The sequence below is a fragment of the Impatiens glandulifera genome, chromosome 1, assembly GCF_907164915.1.
Source record: "Impatiens glandulifera chromosome 1, dImpGla2.1, whole genome shotgun sequence".
Taxonomy (NCBI): Eukaryota; Viridiplantae; Streptophyta; class Magnoliopsida; order Ericales; family Balsaminaceae; genus Impatiens; species Impatiens glandulifera.
In genome coordinates, this window is record NC_061862.1 from 42,174,227 (window position 1) to 42,199,312 (window position 25,086).

A 25,086-nucleotide genomic window follows, 5' to 3' on the forward strand; every position below is an offset into this window, starting at 1 on the left:
CTATTTGAGATTTTATTGAATTTAGAAAGTTTATTATATACTTTAAAAATTCATATAAAAGACAATCTCCCTCTTATGCAATTTGAGATCATTACAAATTTAAATATTATATATATATATATATATATATATATATATATATATATATATATATATATATATATATATATATATATATTATTGTTCAACTTTTATAACATATATATTGAAAGTAAGTTATATTTCTATATGTAATTTTAATAATTAGTATATTTAGAAAATAATAAATAAAATTTTATATTTTAATCGGGTAATGGGGTACCCAGCGAATCGGGAATGGGTATACAAATAGATATACGCGTCAGGTTCGGGGATGGATAATAAAATAAAATTCGGGTTCGGAGATGAGTACTTCACCACTTGGCAAGTAGGGTACCCGTTGTCATCCCTACTCACGAGTAACTCCGAGAATTGAGATAGAATTAATCATATTATTTCTAGCCTGATCATTCGAAACACTATAAAAGAACTTTGTGTTCTTATCACCGTATCTTAACCAGGTAGCCCTACTACGCTGACGAACTTCGATTTTCTCTTCCTTGCATAAAGATATAAACTCACTCAGGCCCGGTCTAAGGGCAATACAACCAATGCAATTGCATAGGGCCCCTCACTTTTCAGGACCCAAATTTTTTAATTTTTAGTATATAATATTATTAATTATATATTATAAAGTATCTATTTTATATATTTATTTCCTCCTAATACTCTAACTTTCTCTCTATATATTATATATAAAAATATATTTTTTCTCTTTCCATATTATATAATAGTATATTACTTATTTCTCTATATATTATATATTATATAATAATATATTAAATTTTTTTCTCTCTTCATATTATATCTAATATAATAATATATTAATTTTTTCTTTCTTTTCTTTATTGTAATCATTTGTTAACTTATTTTATTATTTTTTTATAACATTTTTTTATCTTTAATATTATGCTTATTTTCTATCTATCTCTATTATAACTCTTTTACATCACTAATTCTAATTTTATTATTTATATTTATCCATCTTTCTATCTCTAATATTTTAAAGTTTTTTATCCTTACATTTTCATGCTTTTAAATTTATTTTTTTATTTTTTTATTTATTCTTATTTTTTATATTTATTTTCATAATCTATTCTTATTTTAAAATATCTATCATATTTTTTTTATTATAAAAACATCATACACAATATATCACAAATATTATTAAAGAAGGCTTTAAAATCATCAAAAATATATCAATACCTACCATTATATGTATTTTTTTTCTTTTTTTAAATCAATAATCTAGTTATATATATTTTAATTTGTATATTTAATATGTTTTTGATAAAATATACAACTATTATATTTATTTTAATTTTTGGGGCCACAACATTTGAATTTTCATTGGGCCTCCCAACCTTTGGGGCCGACACTCACTAATTAAATGAATTCGAGAGTTAATCATAGAATCCAAGAACTCTCACACCTCTTCAACCCCATTAATAACTTTTATCTTATAGCATAAAATATCGACCTTATATCAAAAATAATCATGGTCTCCTACAAACTAAATTTTAAGCAACTTCCAAAGATCTCTAAAGTTAACAAAAATCTTGGAAGAATGTGACCCACATATCACTTGGTTCTCCCACCAAGTTTGCATTCTCGGAAGGATATATGGTATGATCAACCATTTATTCTCGAACCTAAATTGACGACACACCCTCAAAACCAACATACGCTTAATCAAGATTGGTCGATGATCGAAGTAGCTCAATGGAAGAACTTTCTGGAAGACATTATCTACTCCACGAAAAATTGAATCGTTTACGAGAAACATGTCTAAAGGAGACTGAACGAGCCCACCATGACCGTCTCCTCACCTAAAAGTATATTGACATCCTTCTAATGGTAAATCAACAAGTTCAAGATTCTCAATAGTTTTAGAAAACTCACGCATACCGCTCGTGAGTCTTCTTGCACATTTTCTTTCAGAAGGGGATCTAATCCTATTCATGTCGCCCGTGAACACAATAGGAAGATCATATAGACTAGCAACACTAGCCAACTCAAAGAAAAAAAAACCGTCTTTAGTTGTGGAAGTACGGGTCCATAAACGCTCACAAAAAACTTTCAATACTAGCATCTATTTTTTCGAACATGTCATCATTCAATGCCACTAAAATACCACATGAGGCTCCCACACAATCAAGAGTTTCCCAACCACAATGCCTCCAATTACAAATATATCCCTAACAACTGAGAGTACCAAACATAGACTTAAATACCATACACTTATTAGTATCATTGATCCCATAAACGTTCCACGCAATAATATTTCCAATCATTAGGTAAACTGATTATAATACACCTTACTATGCTTCGAAACTTGTTTCCAATTATTTAGATAACTGATAGGGAGTGCAAGTTTTCTCATTATTTACGCTGATAGCTATACGATAGTGGAGGAATTTCATGAACTTTTGGCCACATCTCTGCTTCAGCCTCAAGAACTGTCTCATGAACAGGGTATCTATTTTCATTTAAAAACATATTATGGATTGAGAAACCCTCACAAACCTCCTCATCAATATCTACTCAGGTTCTAAATCAACAGACTCTTCTTTTAAAACATCATGCGTGTACACATGTGGTTCAAGATATAAAAAGTTCTAATAGGGGAGTCAAAGAAAACATTGGTCATATGAGACATAAATTCATCCTTGAACAACTTCACTGTGTCCACATTGGCAGTCAACTCAGAGATATGATGCGGGAACATCATCCCACATTCATTAAACACTGTCAGCTGAAGCTCAAGATGTGGTGGAGGTCCATCTGATGTAACCATGAGATCACAATTAGATAAAATTTTTTTGAAGGTGATGTCTCTGAAACCAAAATCGACTCCTTAATAACTACACCCATTATCGGAGACGAAACAATCAGAGCATCCCCACTTGGGTAGTGATCTCAATTGAGATAGACGATAAAAAATATTGCTCAACAAACGAAGACGGTTGATCAATCATAATTGGAACAAGTGAATAAAAGCAACTCTCGTCTAGACACTCTACTACTTCATGATGAGAAATTTGGATCGTTGCTGAAGACAAACTCCCAAGAGATTCCGCCAACACCGATGTACCATTAAAGGGACCAACAAACTTATTTTCTACTTCCACCGCAATCCATTCGACATGAGCAAGATTAGCCAATTCCTTAAAATACAGAATCTTGATCAACATCTTCAACCTCAAACGACAGAACACTCGTATCTCTCAAACAAACCTGCATATCAGAAACCTGAACTCCAATACCACTTGACCGAAATGATATTGTAGATTGTTGTAGTCAAACAACTACTTCCACAACAAAATTTTCATTATCCATGACAATCGAAGACGGTAATTTTTCGTTATCCATGACAATCGTTCTTTTTCTGATGTCTAGTATTCGAGTCCATATACATAAATTCCCCTAGAATATTTCTTGCCCTTCTTAATATCATAAAACTCCACATATCATTAGTAAACCGTAGAAGCGAACCCACATACTAGGTATAGATGACACATTGGGAGTAATAGGCATTATATTCATCGATTGAGTCTCCTCCAAAGAAGGTTCCACAATCGGAGAAACTAGCGACACATCTGGAAGTGTGCCTGATGGTTTCACATAAGGGACCTCAGATGATGATGGCACCAAAATTGGATACCCATCTTTCAAAATCCTGGGACGACCGTTAATTAGTCTATTTAATCTCTTATCTAACAATAGCAGCAACGAAACGTCTATAGGCAAAATAAAAATAGTTTTATTGTTATTTCATAGAGAGACATACTTATCGCGATTATTGAATCCATACCAAAGTTCGCTATTTTATGGACCTTTCAACGGTCCCGAACCCAAACGCCTATTGCTACGTTCATTCGCCACCACTGCCTTACATAGCAGCCGTAAATCCTGAGCATTTGCCATAAACTCTCTACAAAGTCTTGGGCCAGATTCAACCACGCCGACAAGCTCTAGATCCGACAGACTAGTAAACGGCTCGATAGTTTTTGGCCCACACACAATCGATTCCATCCAAGCTTCCCAGACCGCTCGCCTTGGTTTTCCTGGTTTTCCTGCCATACTTGCAAATGATAACCCTTATATACCTATCTCCTCACACATTATGTTGGAGACGACGGCAAGAGGTCTCCTAATAAGAGAATGAGCTCTATCCATCCCACCATACTTAGCATTGTCCGAACCATGATGCTCAACATCTGCAGACCTGGTCGCTCTATTTTCAATGTCATATCTTTGGTGGGAGTCCATCAAACGGAAAGCTCGTCCGTCCGTTCCGACAATTATCATGATCCGTCCATCCATCTAATTCCTTCAGTTTCTTCAACCACCCTCATCCCACATATATATTTTTTTGTTCTTTTTTAAAACAAGAATTATTGAACTAACAAGTCAAAATATTGCAAGAAAATTACACATGAAATATGTCATTAATTAATTGAACGAGTATAATGAATGGTTGTGTTTTTGTTCTACTTGTAATTATTTGACACAACTTCACCAAATCTTCCAAATCAAAATAAAATTAGTAGCACTGATGTGGCTGCTGATCTATTCATTCTGGACGGACCTCAATGCCCTCCACAATAAGGCCGCTCTTCCAGTAGAGTCTTTTCACCTCCTTCAAACTCATTACGAGATCACCGTCATCGTCTTCTCCATCCAGACTGAAATACTCTCCCATCTTTATCTCCAACCACCCATCTTTTCTCACCTTTGGCTCATTCCCTACTCCGCTGCTGCTGCTACTTCTCCTTCTCCTACGGTCGAGAATAACAGTTTGAGTTTCGGATGCAGCAGCTCCTCCCATTATCCCACATGAAACTTCCACCGATTCATCAAAATCCATACCATATGCTTCAGATGTCAGATTGAATACCAGGTAAACCCCATACAAAGTGTTTCGAGACAGAACCTCCGTACTTAGCTTTCCATTAATTTCAAGCCAACAGACGTCGATCAGCTCTGCCACCTCAGGGAATCTGTACGTAGTTCATAACGATTTAATGGATATGAAGATCACATGGATAAATATAGTTGGAAATTAATTAAACCTGGATTCGGGTAGAGATCTAAATCTCCAGTACATGGGGGAATTACTCCATGTAATGCTGAGGTCTCTACTAGCCAACATGTAACACTTCCGCCCAGTTCGTTTTTCCAATGAAAAGCTCTATATATATATATTTATTTGAAAAATCAATCAAATTATACACAACACATGAATTGAGGAGAACCCATTAATTATTAGATACCTTAGTTCCGTTGTCGATTATAAGAGGTTTATCGGCAAGGTGGAAAAACAGGTCCCTGGTGGAGGAGAAGGACGTTGGAGGAGCAGCAGCTGCTCGAGCGATTATGTCCCTGTAACCAGACGGCATAAACGCCTCCCAAACAGAGTCGGAATCGGCCGCCGATCTGAAGATGGACCCCATTACAGAAATCCTGCAGGCATCTTCGGGACTCGTAAGGGAGATCACTTTCGCTATGCAATTTTCTGGCAGTTTGTTCAACAAATCCATTTCTATCTTCTCTCACAAGACAAGAATACAATTTCTTCGATATTTCAAATGCACAAGTTATAGGAGGAAAGCAAATAGTAATTAATTAAAGAGAGAGATCATAGAGATCTCCGATCACTTTCGCTATTCAATTGTTGAACAAATCCATTCTATCTTCTCTCACAAGAGAAGACTACAATTTCTTTGATATCTTCTCTCGCAAGAAATTGAAGAAAAAGATTATATATAGAGATAGGGGAGAGCACACTTTTGGTTTATATTGATTTTTCCATTTTATTTTTGTTTAATTTGACCAAAAAAATAAATAAATAAATATATTTATTTATATTTTTAATCATATTAATTGACTAGCTCATTTTATATATTTAATTTTTTAGATTTTTTTTTATAATAACTCACATATCAATTAATAATAAGAAACATGAAACAAGGTATGCATGTTTAATAATTTATTTGGACAGTTGTTCAATTATTCAACTCTTATTTTTATTAAATTTTTATTTATAATTAATTTTAGAAAAAAATAACATATATGTTAATATTTAAATAACATTAGATGTATTATGTAATTAAAAACAATTAATAATATACCTATACATCCTCTAAAGGAATAGAAAAAATTCACAAACTTGGAACCAGCATGAACAAATTAATGATATGCAAAAGGATCTTGCGTATATGGTCTAACGGTCCCCGCTTTTATGCTGGTCTTCCAGGATCTTTTAGTTACTGCCCTCCGACCAGCTTTTATCTTATGCTTCATGAGTCACTCAGGACCGATGAAAAAAAGGGATCACTGCTTATGGACTCATTGAAAAAGATTCTAATCTAGTTCATAGACTTTGAACCCAAATACATTATCTCTCTAATAGAACGAGATATTGAGACCTGAGTAATTTAGATTTTGATTGGATGTTTCTTTTTTTTTTAAAATTTTTCGGTAGTAAACAATGTAATGAAATTAATTTAACTAGGAAAATTTTCGTACGATGCATACGATAAGGATAAAAACAAAATAAATTAAAAAAATTATAATAATATTTATTCAATGTTTAAAATTATTAAAATAAAAATATAACGCTCTCATTCCACCTTTTATTCATTTCGTTAAAACAACTTATTTTCTCACATTTTCATCACATATTTTTTTCCGAATAAATCTCTCATCTCGTGACTTTACACTTTCACTTTTTCAATCAAATATTTGATTCATATTTTTTTAATAATTAGCATCGTGACCTCACACTCTGATCAATCAAATATTTGATTCATATTTCTTTAACCACTTTCAAATGATACCGGTCTATTATCCATCGGCAAACCACATCTCAATCACACTTGGTTAAAAGTTGTACTTGTTTTGTTAGGTTGCAAGTTCGAAACATACAAATAACATTTTTAATTTTTTCGAAACATACAAATAGCATTTTTAATTTTATTTTTAACCGTTTTAAGTTTATGGATAGGTCAACCCACAATCCGACCCAAATATCCATTTACTCTCAAATAAATATCCAAATTAACCACAGCTCTCGACCCGGCAATCTGGACACTTTAAAAATTAAGAGTTAAAAATTTAAACTTTTATTGTTAAAATGTCTTGCGTTTATCAAATTTGGTGTTGAATCTTAAATGTAAAGTGTTGTTAGTTTAGTTGGTTAAAGAGTTTTGTAATTGTTTTGTTATATTACAAGTTTGAAACATACAAATAACATTTTAAATTTATTTTTAACCGTTTCAATTTTATGGGTGGGTCAACCCACAATCCGACCCAAGTATTCATTTACTCTCACACAAATATCCAAATTAACCACAACTCTCGACCCGAAAATCCGGACACTTTAAAAATTAAGCATCATATTATATTATATTATATTATATTATATTATATTATATATATATATATATATTTATAAAAAAAATATTGCCTAATTCATTTTATTTTTTAATTCTCTCCAAATTTAAGTAATTTTTGTGACAACTTAGATTAATAAACAAAATTAAAAATGATAATGTGTTATCATACTTTTATGCAATAAAAGATGGATAATACTGAATGAAGGTGTGAAGTCCTACTAGTGTTATCTAGAGTATTTGTAAAAACATATGTGTTCATGATATTTGAGATTTTATTGAATTTAGAAAGTTTATTATATACTTTTAAAATTCATATAAAAGACAATATTTCTCTTATGCAAATTGAGATGAACAAGTGCCCAAATTGACTTCATTACCTTCAATAATCTCAATCTTGCTTTTTAAGGTTCGTTCAAAGCATGTGTCATTTGATTGTTTTGTGATGTAAATGTGATATAGCTTATACACATGTAACTTTCTATTGGAATGTTTCACCACTATCATCCGACTGGACTAATAAATTTGTTATCCCATTTAAAAAAAAGAACCATAAAAACTTGGGTTTAGGTATGTTCGTATTGGGTAGACTACAACATTGCACTAATGGTTCTCAATTCCTATAATTTGATGGAATTCATAGTTAGAAAGGAACACGACATTTAAGCATCACTCACACGTACAATAAGAATCTCCATAAACCAACTGAACTAGAAAACATGTCAAAGTTTATAACCAAATAGTTTGAGTATGGCGAGGTAGATGTGAACAAGAAGAAGAGGAGAAGTCACCCGGCCCCATCTTTGAATAAGGCAATTGCCTACGAGTATTGATTTTGCCGAAGTCACAAAAATCACTTAATATAACGCTAGATAGATAACTTCCCTTTTTATACGATTGTTAACATTTCTGATATAATTGGTTAATTTGGAATATGTTGATGTAAATGATTGTTCTTGCTAAAAGTTTCCCAATTCGGGGCATTTTTATTGAAAAGACACAAAAGAAAAACACAAAGATCTATGACAACAAGAGTTGTCCAACTAGAATGCTTTTGAGCTTCTTAACTAAGATTTGTAGTATAAATACAGTGACCGCAGGAGGAATCATTATTATGTAATAAAAAGATTTCTAACCAGTTTATTTCAATGAGCACATATGATGCACTTCAACAATATGTAACAATCTTATGTGTGGTTAAATAACCTTTGTGTTCTCCCATTGTGTCTCTCTTAGGGATTCTTACACAATATTGCAGAAGCTAGACAATTATCGCCTACAATTCGCATACCCTTAAGCTATTAAAGCTTCAAGCAAATCTTGTGTTAAGAATGAGAGGGGTAAGAAGATTCATTTGACATAATTCTTGGTTTTCTGTCTAAAAGAGCTTCTTCTTAAAGTTCCCTTTCTTCAGCATGAAGCCTAAAAGGAGCCCAATTATGAACAACTCAAACTAATCAGTTTATGAAACCAAATAATTCAGCTTAACAGGACAGTAAGGACACAAATGCTTCCTTCCTTCCTAGAGAAACTGAGAATAATTTAGAAGCAGTCCCCTGTTAAAAATGAATTCTTTATTGCCTGTCTAAAATTTAAGAAAGTCAAATAGAGCCAATTTCCAAGGAATGAGATTACTAAGCCAGTCTCAATAGGAAATTTCCTCACTGTAGAAATTCAATTTGAAAAAAAAAAAGAGTTTTTAATCCAGACTTATCAAGCAAGAACACAAATTGACAATTGGGTTTTGATTCATGAAGCTAGCCCTAGCTAACAAGAAGAATTACAACCACAAAGAATCAGAATATGCAAACCAATTGAATACCAGTAGTGAAATATTTTAATAAATTAAGATAATAATTCTTAGGCAGTACATGATGATGATGATGATACCTATGATAATAATATCCAAGTTAAAATTGTAAAATCCGTATTCAAACCTGAGAATAAGACCCTCGAGGACTATCAAGCAGAGATCCATAAGGCGAGGCTTCATCGAAATCATCCGTAAACCTCATCGCACCGTGAAAACAGATCAATCCACCGGCAATCAGTACCGAAACCAACACGTTAAGCCAAACTCCGGTCCACATTAGGGCAATGATAGTCACCAAGCTCAAAACAATCAGCACCGCCAGATCGTGAATCTGATGGTCGAAAATCGTCACAGGCTCGTCCCGATAGAAATAGAAATGGAGCCAGGCGGCGAAGGTTATCAAGAAGACGATGAGTGAGATCGGATGAAAGAGGAGGCTGAGGAAGAGGACGAGAAGAGAGAGGAGCGTGTAATTCAAGCGGAAGTAGTGGAGATTCTTGCGGACGCGGAAGGTGGCTTCCGATAAAGAGATTGGAGGGCTGATTACGTTGATGTCGAGGAATTCTCGCCATGGGCGGAGTGCGGAGGCGAAGGAGTGGTGGATTTGAGCGGCGCGGGAAGAGAAGTCGGTGGGTAGCTGATGTAATGGATTGCTCATCGGCGGGATGTTGGTATAGCCGCCGGCCGGTGTGGAAGCAGCAGCCATCGTCGTCGGCCTTTAATTCCAGTCAAAGCAAATTATTACTAATACGAATCAAAGAAAATTCCTCTACTCTTTTATTAATCATCGTCACTTTCATTCAGAAAGTCGAATATATATATTTATTTCATGAAGAAGCCAAAGTGAAATCTCTGGGCCTTTATGCTTGCTTATTGGGCTCATAATTTTCATTTAAACATTAAGGTTAAGGTCTATGTTATAAATATATTATTCTAATTTTTTTTAGTTAATTATTATTTATTTAAGTTTCATAATATATATAAAGTAAAATTAATATATTATTATTATAAACATGTATAGAGTTAGTTAATTAGTTTATATAATTAATGAAGAGAAGAATATTAGTTTTATTTATAAAGTTGGATAGATGTGTTAAATTTGTTTATAAAATTGTAAAATTTTATTTATGTATACTTTTTTAAAAAGTGTTAAATTTATTTAACTTAACTGATTTTTCTAACGTTAAAATGTAGTGTTGTTGTTAATATGTAGTGTTGTTGTATCCACGTATTATTATTATATATATTATTTTTATAAACAATCTTCCAATTCAAACCGATCTTATTATTAAAAATAAAATTAAATAAAATTAAAAATAATTTTGTCTCCTCTCAAGACATTTTTATCTAACACCCGTTAATATATTTCAGGAAACAACTCCGTCAACCAACATCAGCAACTCATCTGCAATAGATTTTGTTAGAGATTATAAATGCTTCAGAATTAATTTGTTTTTCCTCTTTTGTAGAATTCTTCAACATTTTCTCTAGTTCCTTCTTCGAAAACATATTCAAGTCCGATAAAAATTCTTCGTCGCTTCCCCATTCCGACACAAATGCCGCCGGAATCATTCTTCCCCTTTGCTTGCTCTTCTTCGACGACGAATCCTTCTTCGGGGAGCACCAGAAATAACTCGTTTTATTAGGCGATGAAGGAGACGAAAAAGACTCATACAGATTCGACGAATCCGAAGGAAAGTCATTGATTTAGATTTTGGGGTGCTCAGGTTTCCTTCATTGGCGAGAGATTTTCTTTTACAGTCAACGAATTCGATGTCGAAGAAACATACCCATTTTCCAGCTATGGCTTCGTGTTCTCTTCTTCATCATCATTTGACTGATGAGTGGATCTTTCCATAGATTTCGTTGAAGTAAGCTTGATATTTGAACCGGAAGAAGGGGTTGGCAACGATTTGAGTTTGCGGGAGCGAGTCTCGAGGTGAGTTGGGAGAACGGAGTCGGGATCGAAGCCAACACAATTGACGGCAGCCACCTGTTCGAGGACACAATTGTCCATTTCTTGGCTGAGGATCTCTTCTCATCACTGTCTATGAAAAATCCACCATAACAGAGAACGAAATAGAAATAGAGAGAAATTGATTAAGGTTTATGCATTTCTTTATTTATAGGAGAAAACTTCAATAATAATCATCCCTTCTGGCGTCACCATTCTTGATGTTGTGCAAAGACATTATTTTATCGGTGTTGGTTACCGGAATTGTTGTCGGAGTTATGAGAGCTTAACATGTTGAAGAGATGAAGTTATTTTTAATTTTATTTATTTAATGTTAAGATTCGTTTGAATTGAAAAATTTGATTATAAAAATAATACGTGGATATGACATGTCAACGACAACATGTTTACATTTTAATGTCGTTAGAGAAATCTGTTAAGCTCAATAAATTTGACACTTTTTAACAAGTTTCTATACATAAATAGAATTTTACTAATAAACAAATTTAACACATCCTTCCAACTTTATAAATAAAATTAATATTCTTCCCTTTATTAATTACAATATTAGTTTAATACTATATAAACCTACCCTAATTCTCCTTAGAATGAAATTTCCATGCACACTAATTTATTAAATCCAACTCTATTTCACATTTTCAGCTTTACTATTTGGTTTAGTTCACTACTTTGAATTTCTTTTTCTTTTTTTTTTAAATTAAGAGTAAGTGTTGATAGATGTTTCTTAATAGAAATAAACTTATAAAATGACCTTTGTAAAAGTAGATCATTTCTACAATTAGAGGATAGATGAACTGAAAGGTTTAGAGTCATACCCTCAATACAGTTACGGTACGCCTATTTCCAATGAACATGTTATTCACGAGGAAACCTAATTTTTGGTTAGTAATAGAAGGGAGAACGATATCCGATTGATGGTAAGAAAACTTTATCTGAGTTTTAGAGGTAAAATGGCGTAGAATATCGTGAGAGGGTCAGAAGAGTCGAAAGGTCACATCAGTCACCAGCCATCCTCCCTCTTCAATCAACGTTATTAGCACCGTAAGGGCGCCTCATGCGTGTGGGCCTGACGAGGTTATCCTCATTGGCAATAGAGAGAACTCTAGAAAATAACATATTGTTACCGTATTATTTAGTTATATATTTATTTTTATATATTGAAATTTCGGTACGATACAAGTATTATACTAATTATACCGAATATTGACGGTCTGCTATTTCAATACGATATCGATATTATACCGTTTATACTGAATAATATTAAATTTTGAATTAATTTTTGAAAATGAGACGACTAAATAGATTGTTTATCGTGGACTCGCAGTGCCTTACTATGCATGATCTCGCAGTGCCTCACATTCTATTGTGCCTAGGCCTGGGTCTGGAATTAGATCTGTGTCTTAATTGCGTGCCTAGGTTTGCTGCCAAGCCTACTTGAGCCTTAGTTGATCATGTCCTACATTCTTTGACCCGCACCTCATCCTTTGCATAAGTGACAATTTTTCAGCCAACTATCATTCAATTTATTTTCCTAAATAAATAAAATAATAAATAAATTCATCCAAATTAACTTATTTATCAATCTATTATTTATTTTTACACATTGAGTTTTATTTAAAATATTTCAAAATTAATTATTTTTGGAATCTCATACATCATATTCAAAATAATTATTTTTTTTTATCCGTATATGAATTAATTTTATTTTTTTATTAATTTAAAACAATTTTAAATAAATTTGTAAAGTAACATTTGAGTTTCTACAAATATATGAAGATAATTAATCTTTGAAATAATTTTATTTAATTGAAAGAAAGTAGTTGGAGCAAAATGACAATATAAAAATATTAAAATATCAGTTTTAAAATTAAAAATAATTAAAAATAAAAGTTTTAATAAATTAAATTCAAATATATAAATTAATATTTAATTCTAAATTATTTTTAACTTAATATGTATTTATTTTATTAAATATTTAAATAATTATTATAAATAAAATTTATTTAATATATATATTTAATCTATAGTTTCAAAATATATTATAACCTTTATTTTATAATAATAAAATAATTAAATTTAAATATTAATTATATATATTATAAAAATTGGAGTTTTAGTTGACTTAAAATAAATAGGATATTTTATAAAAATTGGAATTAAATATTATATATATATATATATATTTGAATTTCTAATTTTGTAAACTAAAATTATTTACAAATATTTTATTTTAAATTATTATTAATTTTAATAATTATAAATACAATTATTTTGTTAGAATGGTTAATTTTATTATAATATTTTAAATTAAAATTATAATTTTATAATATATTATTTTAAAATAAAATATTTATGTTAAAATATAATAGTATATTAAAAACAAATTAAAAATATTTCAATTATGTGAAAAAATATTAAATTAAATAATAATATTATTGGAAAAACTGACAATTTTCTAGCGTTAAACCGATAATAATTTAATCATATATATTTATATTAGTTATTTTTTTAGATATTAGATATATTATAAATACTATTTAATAATATATATTAGTTATTTTTAAATTTTAAATTATAATTTTTTTTTTATAAAATTCTTTTAAAAAATCTAATTTATATATATTAGTTTAAAATGAAGATTTTGAAATATAATATATTATTACAATAATATATAATATATTTTTAAATATATCTATTAAATAATAAAAATAATATAATATATTATAACATAGATAAAAAAAATGGAGAATATCATTAAAACATGGCACAAATCATAATTTTTTAATTTTTTTTTAATAAATTTAATACTTAATTTAAAAATAAATGAATTATCTATTAAACCGGTTAGACGCAATATCAAAATCGTTAGACCCAAAATTGGTAAAATTGATATCAATATTGTCGGTTAATCGGTTTGTAAAATAAGAGGTAAAATCAGACTTAACCCTAACCGGTTAACCCACCATTTGAATACCCCTAAATTATTAGGTGATAAAAATGTGGAATTAAAAAATAATAATAAACCTACAAAAATAACATTTTTATTATTTTTATTAATGAAATAAAATACACATAAATAAAATATTTTTAATATATATAATTGCCTTATGAACAACTACCTTAGGATTCATTCCTAACAGGTAACTTGCTATCTAGGGGTGGTCAAAAAATCCGATCCGAAAGATTCGATCCGTTGATCCGGCCGATCCGATCCGAAAAAATCCGTATCTGATGGATCGGATTCGGATATCGATCCGATATTTTTACCGGATTTCCGAGTCGGATACGGATCGGGCAAAAAAGATTTCGGATATCCGAAGCCGATCCGATCATTTTTAAAATTTATTAAATAAACAAACCCAAACAAAAATATAATTAAATAAATACAAACCCAACCAAAAATCTCTCTCTTCCTATATTTTCTTTCATGTTTCTCTTTACAAACCCAAATAAAAATATTATTAAACAATTACAAACTAAACAAAAATCTATCTCTTCATTTCTTCTCTTTACCAACCCAAACAAAAATACAAAATTTCTCTCTTCCTTATGTTTTCTCCCATTTTCTTTTACAAACCCAAACAAAAATATGTCTCTTTCATTTGTTTTTCTTCCCATTTCCTTTTAGATCTGTTCTCAAATCGTCATTATTCATAATTGAAATCCTTAATAGAACATTTTTAATTTTTTAGCATACAAAAAAAAATTAAAATATGAAAAAAAATCGGATCAGCGGGTATCCGGCTGGCCGATCCGATCCGATCCGGTATTTTCGGATCGAATAGTGGTCGGATACCGGATCGGATACGGATCGCAATTTTTGAAAAAAATAAAAGCGGATATCAGATTCGAAATATCGAATCGTATCCAATCCGTAGGTTTGGCCATCCCTATTACTATCCCCACTTGTACATTAATTCAAATATCAAATTATTCAAATAGAAATAAAAGTTGAGAGACCAAGAAATATTAGCATACAACTGAAGGCAATTCCAGAAGTAGGACCACTTATGTAGTCATGATAGCAGAACCTATCCAATTGCGTCACCTATTTTATCCAAATTTCTCAAATTTTAAAAATAAATATAGTATTATTAATTATTTTATTAATTAACTAATATATATTATAAATTAATTAATATTTTTTCTCTCAATTAATTTAACATTTTTGTATATATTATGAAATTTTTATATAATATATAATATAATTATATATTTAATTTATGTATATATTTTAATTTTATTAAAATTATAATTATGATCATTTTTATATTTCCACAATTTTGTAAATATTTATTTTATAAAATAATTTATTTGTCACTTTATTAAAACCCTAAAAAAATAATAATTTATTTGTATAATCTAAACAAATCCTAATACTTACAAAAACAAATGAATTAATCCATAAAAACACAAGAGGAAACAAAACATTACAAACACATATTAGGACGTTAATATTCTCTTAAAACCAAATCTTTATTTTGGTCAGATTCTAACTTACATAATACTATGAACACTATGCACAAACCTAATCACAACCATCTTTGTACAAGTGACGACTACGAGTTTTGGCTGCCCCACCCACAAATAAAAAATATATGAAAAATAATTTGAGCTGCCTTAGTTATTATTCAAAACAATGGTAAAATATTTATTTATAAATAAATTTTCTTCTAAATCACTCTGTTAAACCTATTTATATAAAAAAAATATTATTATATTTAATTAATTTTTTATTTATTAAATGGGCTTCCACTCAGAGCACATAAATTTGCTGGGTTTACTACTTTAGAATCGACTCTTGTAAGAATTTATTTCCTCCACGAAGGCACAAATGTACAAGTGTCTATACATTTCTCCATTTCCACTTCTATTTCCTCCCTCATATATATGGAATCAAATCAAAACGTCTTACCTTTATTTTCTAGCTAGAAAAGAATATATTCACACTAGTTTAGTATTACTATAATTAACTAGCTAGAATATGTGCACTTTTTACGTTCAATTAAAAAATAAAAAAAATTATAAATTATTTTAAATATTAATTTTGGACAAGTATAATAAACAAAATATGATATAATATTTTTTAAACACATAGACTAATCATAAACTCCAATTAAGTGAATGTTACTACAATTATTTTTAATATACAAGATATCTTACTTTAAAAGATAAATATCATAGAGTTTATTTTTCAAAGATAATATACATTTTATTTGAAGAGTCATCTGAATTTTTTCCCCTTTTTTAAAACAAGAAATATATATATAATTAGAGCGGTCAAACATGCCAACCCATGACGGGGCGGACCTACCCACCAAAACACATCGTTTGACGGATCGACGGCGGGCCGGCCCACCATCCCGGTCGGCGGGCTGAAAATTCCCAATCTTGGGTTAAGTGGGCCAGCCCGCGGGTTGTCTCACTACAAATAAAAATCATTAATAGTTCTAGAAAATAAGAGTTCAAGAACATAATTAAATAGTCATAATACACACCAAATAAGAGTCTTGTCTATAGTTACACATTAATTGACCAAATAGTTCAATAAAGTAACTAAAATTTGAAAATTTCATAAAAAAGAATTTTCAGTAAAGTCAACATCTTTAAATATCATTAATCAAGATATAATCCATGTCAAATTCTTCTCCTTCATCGCCTTTCTCTTTAATGTTTGCATCACCATCCTCTAGAACATTTGATCCTTGCTTGGACAAAATGAGCAGTCAAACAAATATACACCTCACTAGTACATCTGTCCACAAATCTGAAGTTAAACAAACCCTATTTTTAATGGTAGCGAAAACATACTTAGGTCTCTCTTTCTCCCTCATGTAGAATCAGTTAATATCAGAAACAACAGTATATTTAGAAATAAAAACACCATCATGATTTACATGCTTCATCCAGGCTCTAATACCATAATACTCAACAAATGCAAATGGTAAATCATGTCTAATGATTACATAAATCAATAGCTCACGTGAAATCTTTTGGTCTATTTTCTTAGACTTCATCTTTCCATCTTGATCAAGATTCATTTGTCCTACGTCGTAAACTTCAATTTGTTGCAAGTTTTAACATGACGCCACAATGTAGAAGTCCCATAATGTTTACCCCCACATTTATACTGTTTTTGCATCTATTACATTCAATTTTTTCTATATTATCAATACCCTTCATTTTCTTAAAATACACCCAAATATCATAATATTCCCTAGACTTTTTAGATGACCCTTTATCATGCTTAGCACTTTCAAATTCATCAACATCCAAATTAATACCTTAATTTTGAGAAGAGTCCATTTCGAAAATGAATCTATTATTTAACAGAATATTAAGTTTCAGACTTTTAGTGTGAAGCTTCTAGAACTGGAACCAAGTTTGAATCCACGAACCCTTGAAGGCAATAACGAAGAGAATAAAGGTAGAACAAATAAGTAGTCGGAGGCCGATGGGCAAAGTATTGAGTATTGATTGTTGTAGTGCTGCTTGAGAGAGATAAAAAACTCAGGCTATGCGGCATATGATTAGATTAGATTTTTTTGGCCAACCCACCTAGGCCCGCGACTCGAGCGGGCTGGCCCGTGTAGGCCCACTTTTAAATGAGTTGCTAATATTTCAACCTAACCCGTCTAAATTGTTTGGAGGGGCGGGCCAACCCAACGGTCCTAACCCTAATTGACGACTCTAATAATGATGCTTAAAGTTAACAAGACACCAAAATAATTCACGTCAACAGTCAACAGGTATAATTCACTTCATCTATTTTCTCTCTCCTCTCTCCTATTCTCTCTTTTTTTGATTAAATTTTATTTCCATTTAATTTTATTTCATCAACATCCAAATTTTTTAATACACACCAAAATTATGAATGTCTGATTGATGAGTGAGTTTCTATAAATAATCATATATTAACAAGGTCCAATTAAAGAGAGAATGTCCAATTGAAGAGAGAAGAGTGTGATATTCAGTTACTATAACCCAAAATCGTTTAGTTTTTGCGGTCTCAATCGTAATCTTGTCAATTTCTCTATCATTAATATGTTTTTAATAATTGAATTTGTATTATGTTATGTTTCAACAATCCATTGTTCACTATTTTGCCTTTTTATGAATTTAATCGTTTCAAGCTGCTACGACAACATCTTACGTATTTCATCAATCTTCTATTAAAATAAAAAAGGCAACAAGACACCTCAATAATCCACATCATCATGTATAATCTACATTTATCTCTCTCATCTTTCCTACTCTATCTTTCTTCACTACCATATATATATATATATATATATATATATATATATATATATATATATATATATATATATAATTGTGGTTAATTTGGATATATATATGAGAGTAATGAATAATTGGGTCGGATTGTAGGTTGACCCGCCCAGAAACTTAAAACGGTTAAAAATAAAATTAAAATTGCTATAAGTATGTTTAGAACTTGCAACTTAACAAAATAAATATAACATTTTAACCAACTAGGCTAATAAGACTTTATATTTTAAATTCAACATCAAATTTGATGAACGCAGGACGATTTAACAATATAAGTTTAACTTTTTTAACTAAGTAATTAATTTATATATATATATATAATGATGCTTAATTTTCAAAGTGTCTGGATTGCCGGTTGAGAGTTGTGGTTAATTTGGATATATATGTGATAGTAATTAAATATATATATATATATATATATATATATATATATATATAAAATGATGTTTAATTTTCAAAGTGTCCGGATTGTCGGGTCGAGAATTATGGTTAATTTGAATACATATGTAAGAGTAAATTAAAAATTTTATCTCATTTTAATCGTAATTTTTTTTTCTAGTTTTTATATAACTACTTGTGCAAATGCACGGCTACATGTTAGTATATATATATATAACATATATATTTTCTTACCATATATTATCTAAAAAATTATCTATATTAATTGAGTTTATTATTAAATATTAATTCAAGATACACAATTTCTTTTTTATAAATACACTCACCTTCATAATTTTATATTTATATATAATATTACATATTTATTTTATTTATATATATAATATAAAAACAATTCTTTTTTATTATAAATGCACATACTTTCGTAATTTTTATATTTATATATAATATTACATATTTGTTATATATATATATAAATAATATTTGTTTTTTTATAAATCCACTTAGACTCTATTTGGATTATTTTTTTGGGTGGATCGATTATTTGACTCAAAATAATCTTTTAGCTATGTACAAGGAGCTAACATTTCTTAGCTCTTTTGAAAGATATTTTTTTAAATTTAATGTGTCGGTATGCTGGATTTCTCCGCGATTTTAATATGATCATCAACCTTGGGTTGCGAGGTTTGAGGTCTATGAAGCTTGTGGAGGCCCTTCTTATGAATTCTAAGGAGTTCTTCATATGTTTAGTAGACATGTGTAGAATTGTATACTTGGAGGAATTGCAAAGTTGAGGAGGTATATGAAGAAATCTCGCCTTATGCTCGTCAAAAGAACTGTTCATCTAGTCTCGTTGAAGAGGAAATTTTGTACCCTTGTTGGTGAGGAACATTAAATGGCTAGGGTTTGGAAAAACTTTTGCAAATAAAAAATTGGATATGGAGATATTTCGCATGAGAACAAGACTAGTATTTTGGTGTCTACCTCTAAAGTTTTTTATTTTTCATAACTTTTTGTGGAACGTTATACTATAATGTCTATTTTATATATAATGAAATAAATATGTATTTTTTTTTTATTTTAAGTGTATGTTCTTGTAACTATTTTTAAAAGAGTTTTAACATTTTAGATATGGTTTTCCATAATTTAATACTATGTTTTTCTTTTCTCGTTGATGGGGTTAATTTTTGTTAAATCTTTTTTTAGGGACGTGTACATTTTTTTCCTTTCTTTATAATGACCTTATACAAATTTTTGTAGGTCTAATATTTGAAGATATGTTAACCAATAAATTCTTTGTAGGTCAAATATTTGAAGATATATTAATAAAATAAGTGGACTTCTCTAATAGTTGTTCTTTAACCATTGTTTGTCTAGTTAGTGGTCATGTCTTTCTATAAATACATAAACATAAAAAATTCAAGATATTTTTTACAATTATTTCGATATATATATATATATATATATATATATATATATATATATATATATATATATTATATATATATATATATATATATATATATATATATATATATATAATTTATATAAATATTTCATATGATTACTTATATTATGAAACAATTACTAATAATTAATTTCTTTTCTCTATTTTTTCCTCTAATTAATATAAAACTTAGTTTATAATTTTCTAAGTAGAACAGGTATCCTACTAGTTGAACTAACAAGTCAAAATATTACAAGAGAATTACACACCAAATAGAAAAATTTGATGAAATGGTCCTACTAAAGAGCCTAAATACAAAAATGGACTCTGCTTGATAATGTTTGTAAAAGGGCCATTTTGCCCTGCGAAAAGTCTGTAATACCCCTCGCGCGCCTTATTTACTGCTCAAGTACGAGAAATGCCATTCACGCATTTTCATTTAAAACGCGTGAGTTCAGAAACGCGTTTTAGATGAAACACGTGAGTGACATTCCCCGTAAATGGAAAGTCGAGAAATGCCACTCACGTGTTTCATTTAAAACACGTTTATGAACTCACACGTTTTAGATGAAAATGCGTGAATTACATTTCTCGTCTTTCATTGTATATATAATTTTTTTGCCCTAATTAAAAACAAAACCCCAATCACGAATATCTATGAACTCTCTCCCACTCCGACTTCCAAAACTTCGTCTTTACAACTATCGATTTTCCATTCCATCTTCGTTCAACATCATCGATCAATCTCGTTCAACATCATCGTTCGTCGTCCGTCCATCTCTTCGATCATATATTCAGGTGAGTTTAGAGTTTTGGGTTTATGTTTATGTTTATGTTTTGGTTTAATTTGTAATGTTCTCTTCGATCATATATTCTACCGTTTATATTGTTTGATATTGATGTATCCTTAGCTTTTAGGGTTCATGAATCTTATATTCGTTTATGTGTGTATATGATGTTGTTGTTGTTTATCCAGTGTTCTTCACTCACGAGTATTATATCAGTGTTCTTATTTTGCATGCATGTATTTTTCGTTTATTCTTTCACGAGAAATAGTTATACTTTTCACGAGCATTGTACCATTTCTCGTATATCAGTGTTCTTAACAAACGAAAAATTACATTTGTTATGTTTTGTTAAGGTAATTATAATTTTCAAGCAACTTGTTAAGAATTCTTAACAAATGCCTAATTAAAGTGAAACAAAGAATTATGTAAAATCCAATGTTGATGTTGGGATATAGAATTTTCGTGTATTCTTTGATGTTGCTTGAGTTGTTATGTTATAGTTTAGGTAATTATAATTTACTGGATTTGATTACTCCAATGTTGTTCCTTGTTTTATAGATGGAGTTCATCATAATTCCTGAGTTTGCTGGGAGGGTCTCATGGAAAACCAATATCGAAAGAATTGCCACCAAGTTTACTTCAATGAATCTAACGGAAAGGGTAGAGCAAACCCAATTTAGATTCTTATTCAAAGGATTCACGTTACTGTGGTTCTCAAGAACGATAATACACCAAATGCTCCTGAGGAAGTGAAACTGAAATTCTATGGAGTGAAGTTCCTCATGAATGGAGAGGAGCTGTGCTTCGGTATGAAGGACTTTGTATTGGTCACATACCTCAATTTTGGGAGATTTCCTACGGAGGAAACCATTTTCAATGAATTTGAAGAATGTCCACCTTTGGTTGTTAAATATTTTAAAAGTAATCAATTTGTTAGAACATCAGACATTCATTCAAAATTCGTGTCCTGCTCTGATAAGGAAGATGCATGGAAATTGGGGCTGATATACTAGGTTTCCCAATATCTCTTCACCCTTGACCCAAAGAGGATAATAAAGATCAAACTCCTCAGCATGGTCGAGGACATCGACACTTTCCTCAATTTTCCATGGAGAAAGGTGTCCTTTAGAGCAACCATAAATGGTTTGAACAAGGACCTTGGTCGCTACAGGTTGCTATATCTGGATAAAAAGAAAGCCTTGGGGAAGAAGAACAAAGACAAGAATATCGATATTTTTTATACCGTATATGGGTTCGCACTAGCTTTACAAGTGTGGACCTATGAGGTTATCCAAACGTTTGTCCCCAAACTTGCAAGGAATACGATGCTTCAAGCGCAAGAGCATGTCTGCCCAAGGATAATACAATACAAATCCAGCAGGATGAGCACCGCCTATGATCTTCACACTGCCCTGCAAGGCAAGATTGTCATGAAGAAGAGAAGATCTTATATGCTGGGGAGGACTTTGAAGATATGAGAGGTAATGTTTATGATATTTTTTTTTATCTTGATTGCATAAAGAGGAAGTTTTGAGATATAGAAGATGTAGTTCCTCATAAACCTGACATGAGGAAGAAAAGACAAATTACTCCTACCAAAGTCAAACCTTCCACGAGTAGAAGAACCCGCAACCCTACACCCAACATCTATTATTTTGTCGAGAGCGCCTCAAGTAGAAAAGATGATGAATCCTCTCCCATGACTCCAACAACAACAACTCTTCAGGATAGATGTAGATTGGATGAACTTACGAATGAGCTAAATGAACTAAAAACTGAAATAAGAACTGAAATAAATCTCATAAAAGAGATGTTAAACCAACTACAACAACAGTTTGGCATATTATCAGCCACACTAGGGGAGGAACAGAGAAGGAGAAGATTTAATGAGGAATATGTGGATGTGGAGAAAAAGAATGTGAATGAGGAAGACAAGGATGAAGAAGATTTGGAGGAGATGGATGTGGAAGATTTGGAAGAGATGGATGAGAAGAAAGACAATGTCGGGCTTGTGGAGGAGAAGAAGAATGAGGATGTGTTGATTGAGGATTTGTTGAATGATAATAATATTGAGGTATGCTCTAATTCTAGCATTTGGTGTATTTCGAGCATATGGTGTATTTCGAGTATATGGTCTAATTAAAACATTTTGTTTTTTTGTAGGATGGGCTTATGGAGGAGAAGAATAATGAGGATGTGGTGGAGGATGATTTGGTGAATGATGAGATCGTGGAGAAGAAGATTGATGATATTGAGGTATGTATGGTGTGTTTCTCGTAATTGATGTGTTCTCGCAAATGGTGTATTTCAAGCATATGGTGTGTTTCTCGCAAATGGTTTAATTCAATCATTTTTTTGTAGGATGGGCTAGTGGAGGAGAAATCTAATGATGGGATTGTGGAAAAGAACAATGATGAGCTTGTGTTGGAAGCTGATGTGCTTGATGAGAATTCCAATGATGGAATTGTGGAGAAAAAGATTGATGATATTGAGGTATGTATGGTGTATTTCTTGCAATTGGTGTATTTCTCGCAAATGCTGTGTTTCTCGCAAATGGTGTGTTTCTTTCAATTGCTATGTTTCTCACAAATAGTGTGTTTCTCGCAATTGGTGTGTGTCTCGCAAATGGTCTAATTCAATCATTTGTTTTTTTGTGGGATGGGCTAGTGGAGGAGAAATCTAATGATGGCATTGTGGAGAAGAACAATGATGGGATTGTGGAGGAAGCTGATGTGCTTGATGAGAAATCCAATGATGGGATTGTGGAGAAGAAGATTGAGGATAATGAGGTATGTATGGTGTGTTTCTAGCAATTGCTGTGTTTCTCGCAAATGGTGTGTTTCTCACAATTAATGTATTTCTCGCAAATGGTCTAATTCAATCATTTTGTTTTTTTGTAGGATGGGCTAGTGGAGGAGAAATCCAATGATGGGATTGTGGAGGAAACTGATTTACTTGATGAGAAATCCAATGATGGGATTATGGAGAAGAAGATTGAGGATATGGAGGTATGTATGGTGTGTTTCTCGCAATTTCTATGTTTCTCACAAATAGTCTAATTCAATCATTTTTTTTGTAGGATGGGCTAGTGGAGGAGAAGGTGGAAGATATTGAGGTATGTATGGTGTATTTCTCGCAATTGGTGTATTTCTCGCATATGGTCTATTTCTCGAATATGGTCTAATTCAATCATTTTATTTTTTTTGTAGGATGGGCTAGTGGAGGAAGCTGATGTGCTTGATGAGAAATCCAATGATGGGATTATGGAGAAGAAAATTGAGGATGGGATTGTGGAGAAAAAGGTGGATGAGAAGAAGGTGGTGTAGAATAACAAGGTGTAGAATAAGAAGGTGCAGAAGACGAAGGTGGTGCAGAAAAATAAGACGGTGCAGAAGAAGGTGGACGATAATTTGTTTGTGGAGAAGGTGGACAAGGTGCCGAATAAGAATGTGGTACAAAATAAGAAGGTGGTGTAGAATAAGTAGATGGTGCAGAAGAAGGTGGACAATGATTTGTTTGTGGAGAAGAATGAAGACAATGTGCAGAAGAAGGACAAGCAGATGGTGGAGGAGGAGGAGGATGTGGTGGAATTGGACGATGCATCCCACGTCCAATTTAAGAGAAAGAGGTTGAGGTCGAAAGCTCTACTTAGTCCCTACATCGTCCCTCGTCTAAAAAAGATGGTGAAAGAAGATGTTGAAGATCCAATCATTGTCGATCCTATGACGAAGTTTAATCCGAAACTTAAGACAACTTTGATGAAAGAGTTGGCGAAAAGAGGTCAATGTAAAAAGCTGGAGCTCTTTGTTGGCACTATAGGCTTTATATTCTTCAATACAATTCCAAGAACACGTAAGTGGCTAACTGATGTGGAGATCAATGCCGAATGTGCTCTGCTA

At 31.2% G+C, this 25,086-nt stretch overlaps 2 protein-coding genes across 2 annotated transcripts; both read right to left on the reverse strand.

The window, feature by feature from the left end:
• Window positions 1-4,531: 4,531 nt before the first annotated feature.
• On the reverse strand, window positions 4,532-5,665 carry LOC124920566 (F-box protein PP2-B11-like). The gene is made up of 3 exons (XM_047461072.1): window positions 5,355-5,665; window positions 5,154-5,272; window positions 4,532-5,081 (listed from the first exon to the last, which is right to left on the reverse strand). Exons 1-3 carry the CDS (start codon window positions 5,619-5,621, stop codon window positions 4,655-4,657), a joined length of 813 nt encoding a protein of 270 aa, XP_047317028.1. The 5' UTR covers window positions 5,622-5,665; the 3' UTR covers window positions 4,532-4,654.
• A 3,608-nt stretch (window positions 5,666-9,273) lies between these two features.
• On the reverse strand, window positions 9,274-10,069 carry LOC124920567 (PRA1 family protein D-like). Its single transcript, XM_047461073.1, has one exon. The coding sequence runs from the start codon at window positions 9,992-9,994 to the stop codon at window positions 9,407-9,409; it is 588 nt and encodes a 195-aa protein (XP_047317029.1). The 5' UTR covers window positions 9,995-10,069; the 3' UTR covers window positions 9,274-9,406.
• Window positions 10,070-25,086: the final 15,017 nt, after the last annotated feature.

What these genes read in the sequence shown, in the direction of transcription:
- LOC124920566 (XM_047461072.1), bottom strand. Translation starts at nt 5,621, where the DNA reads ATGGATTTGTTGAACAAACTGCCAGAAAATTGCATAGCGAAAGTGATC. An exon ending in TAATCGACAACGGAACTAAG is followed by an intron (nt 5,273 to 5,354) that starts GTATCTAATAAT and finishes ATATATATATAG; the next exon opens with AGCTTTTCATTGGAAAAACG. An exon ending in AGATCTCTACCCGAATCCAG is followed by an intron (nt 5,082 to 5,153) that starts GTTTAATTAATT and finishes AACTACGTACAG; the next exon opens with ATTCCCTGAGGTGGCAGAGC.
- LOC124920567 (XM_047461073.1), bottom strand. Translation starts at nt 9,994, where the DNA reads ATGGCTGCTGCTTCCACACCGGCCGGCGGCTATACCAACATCCCGCCG.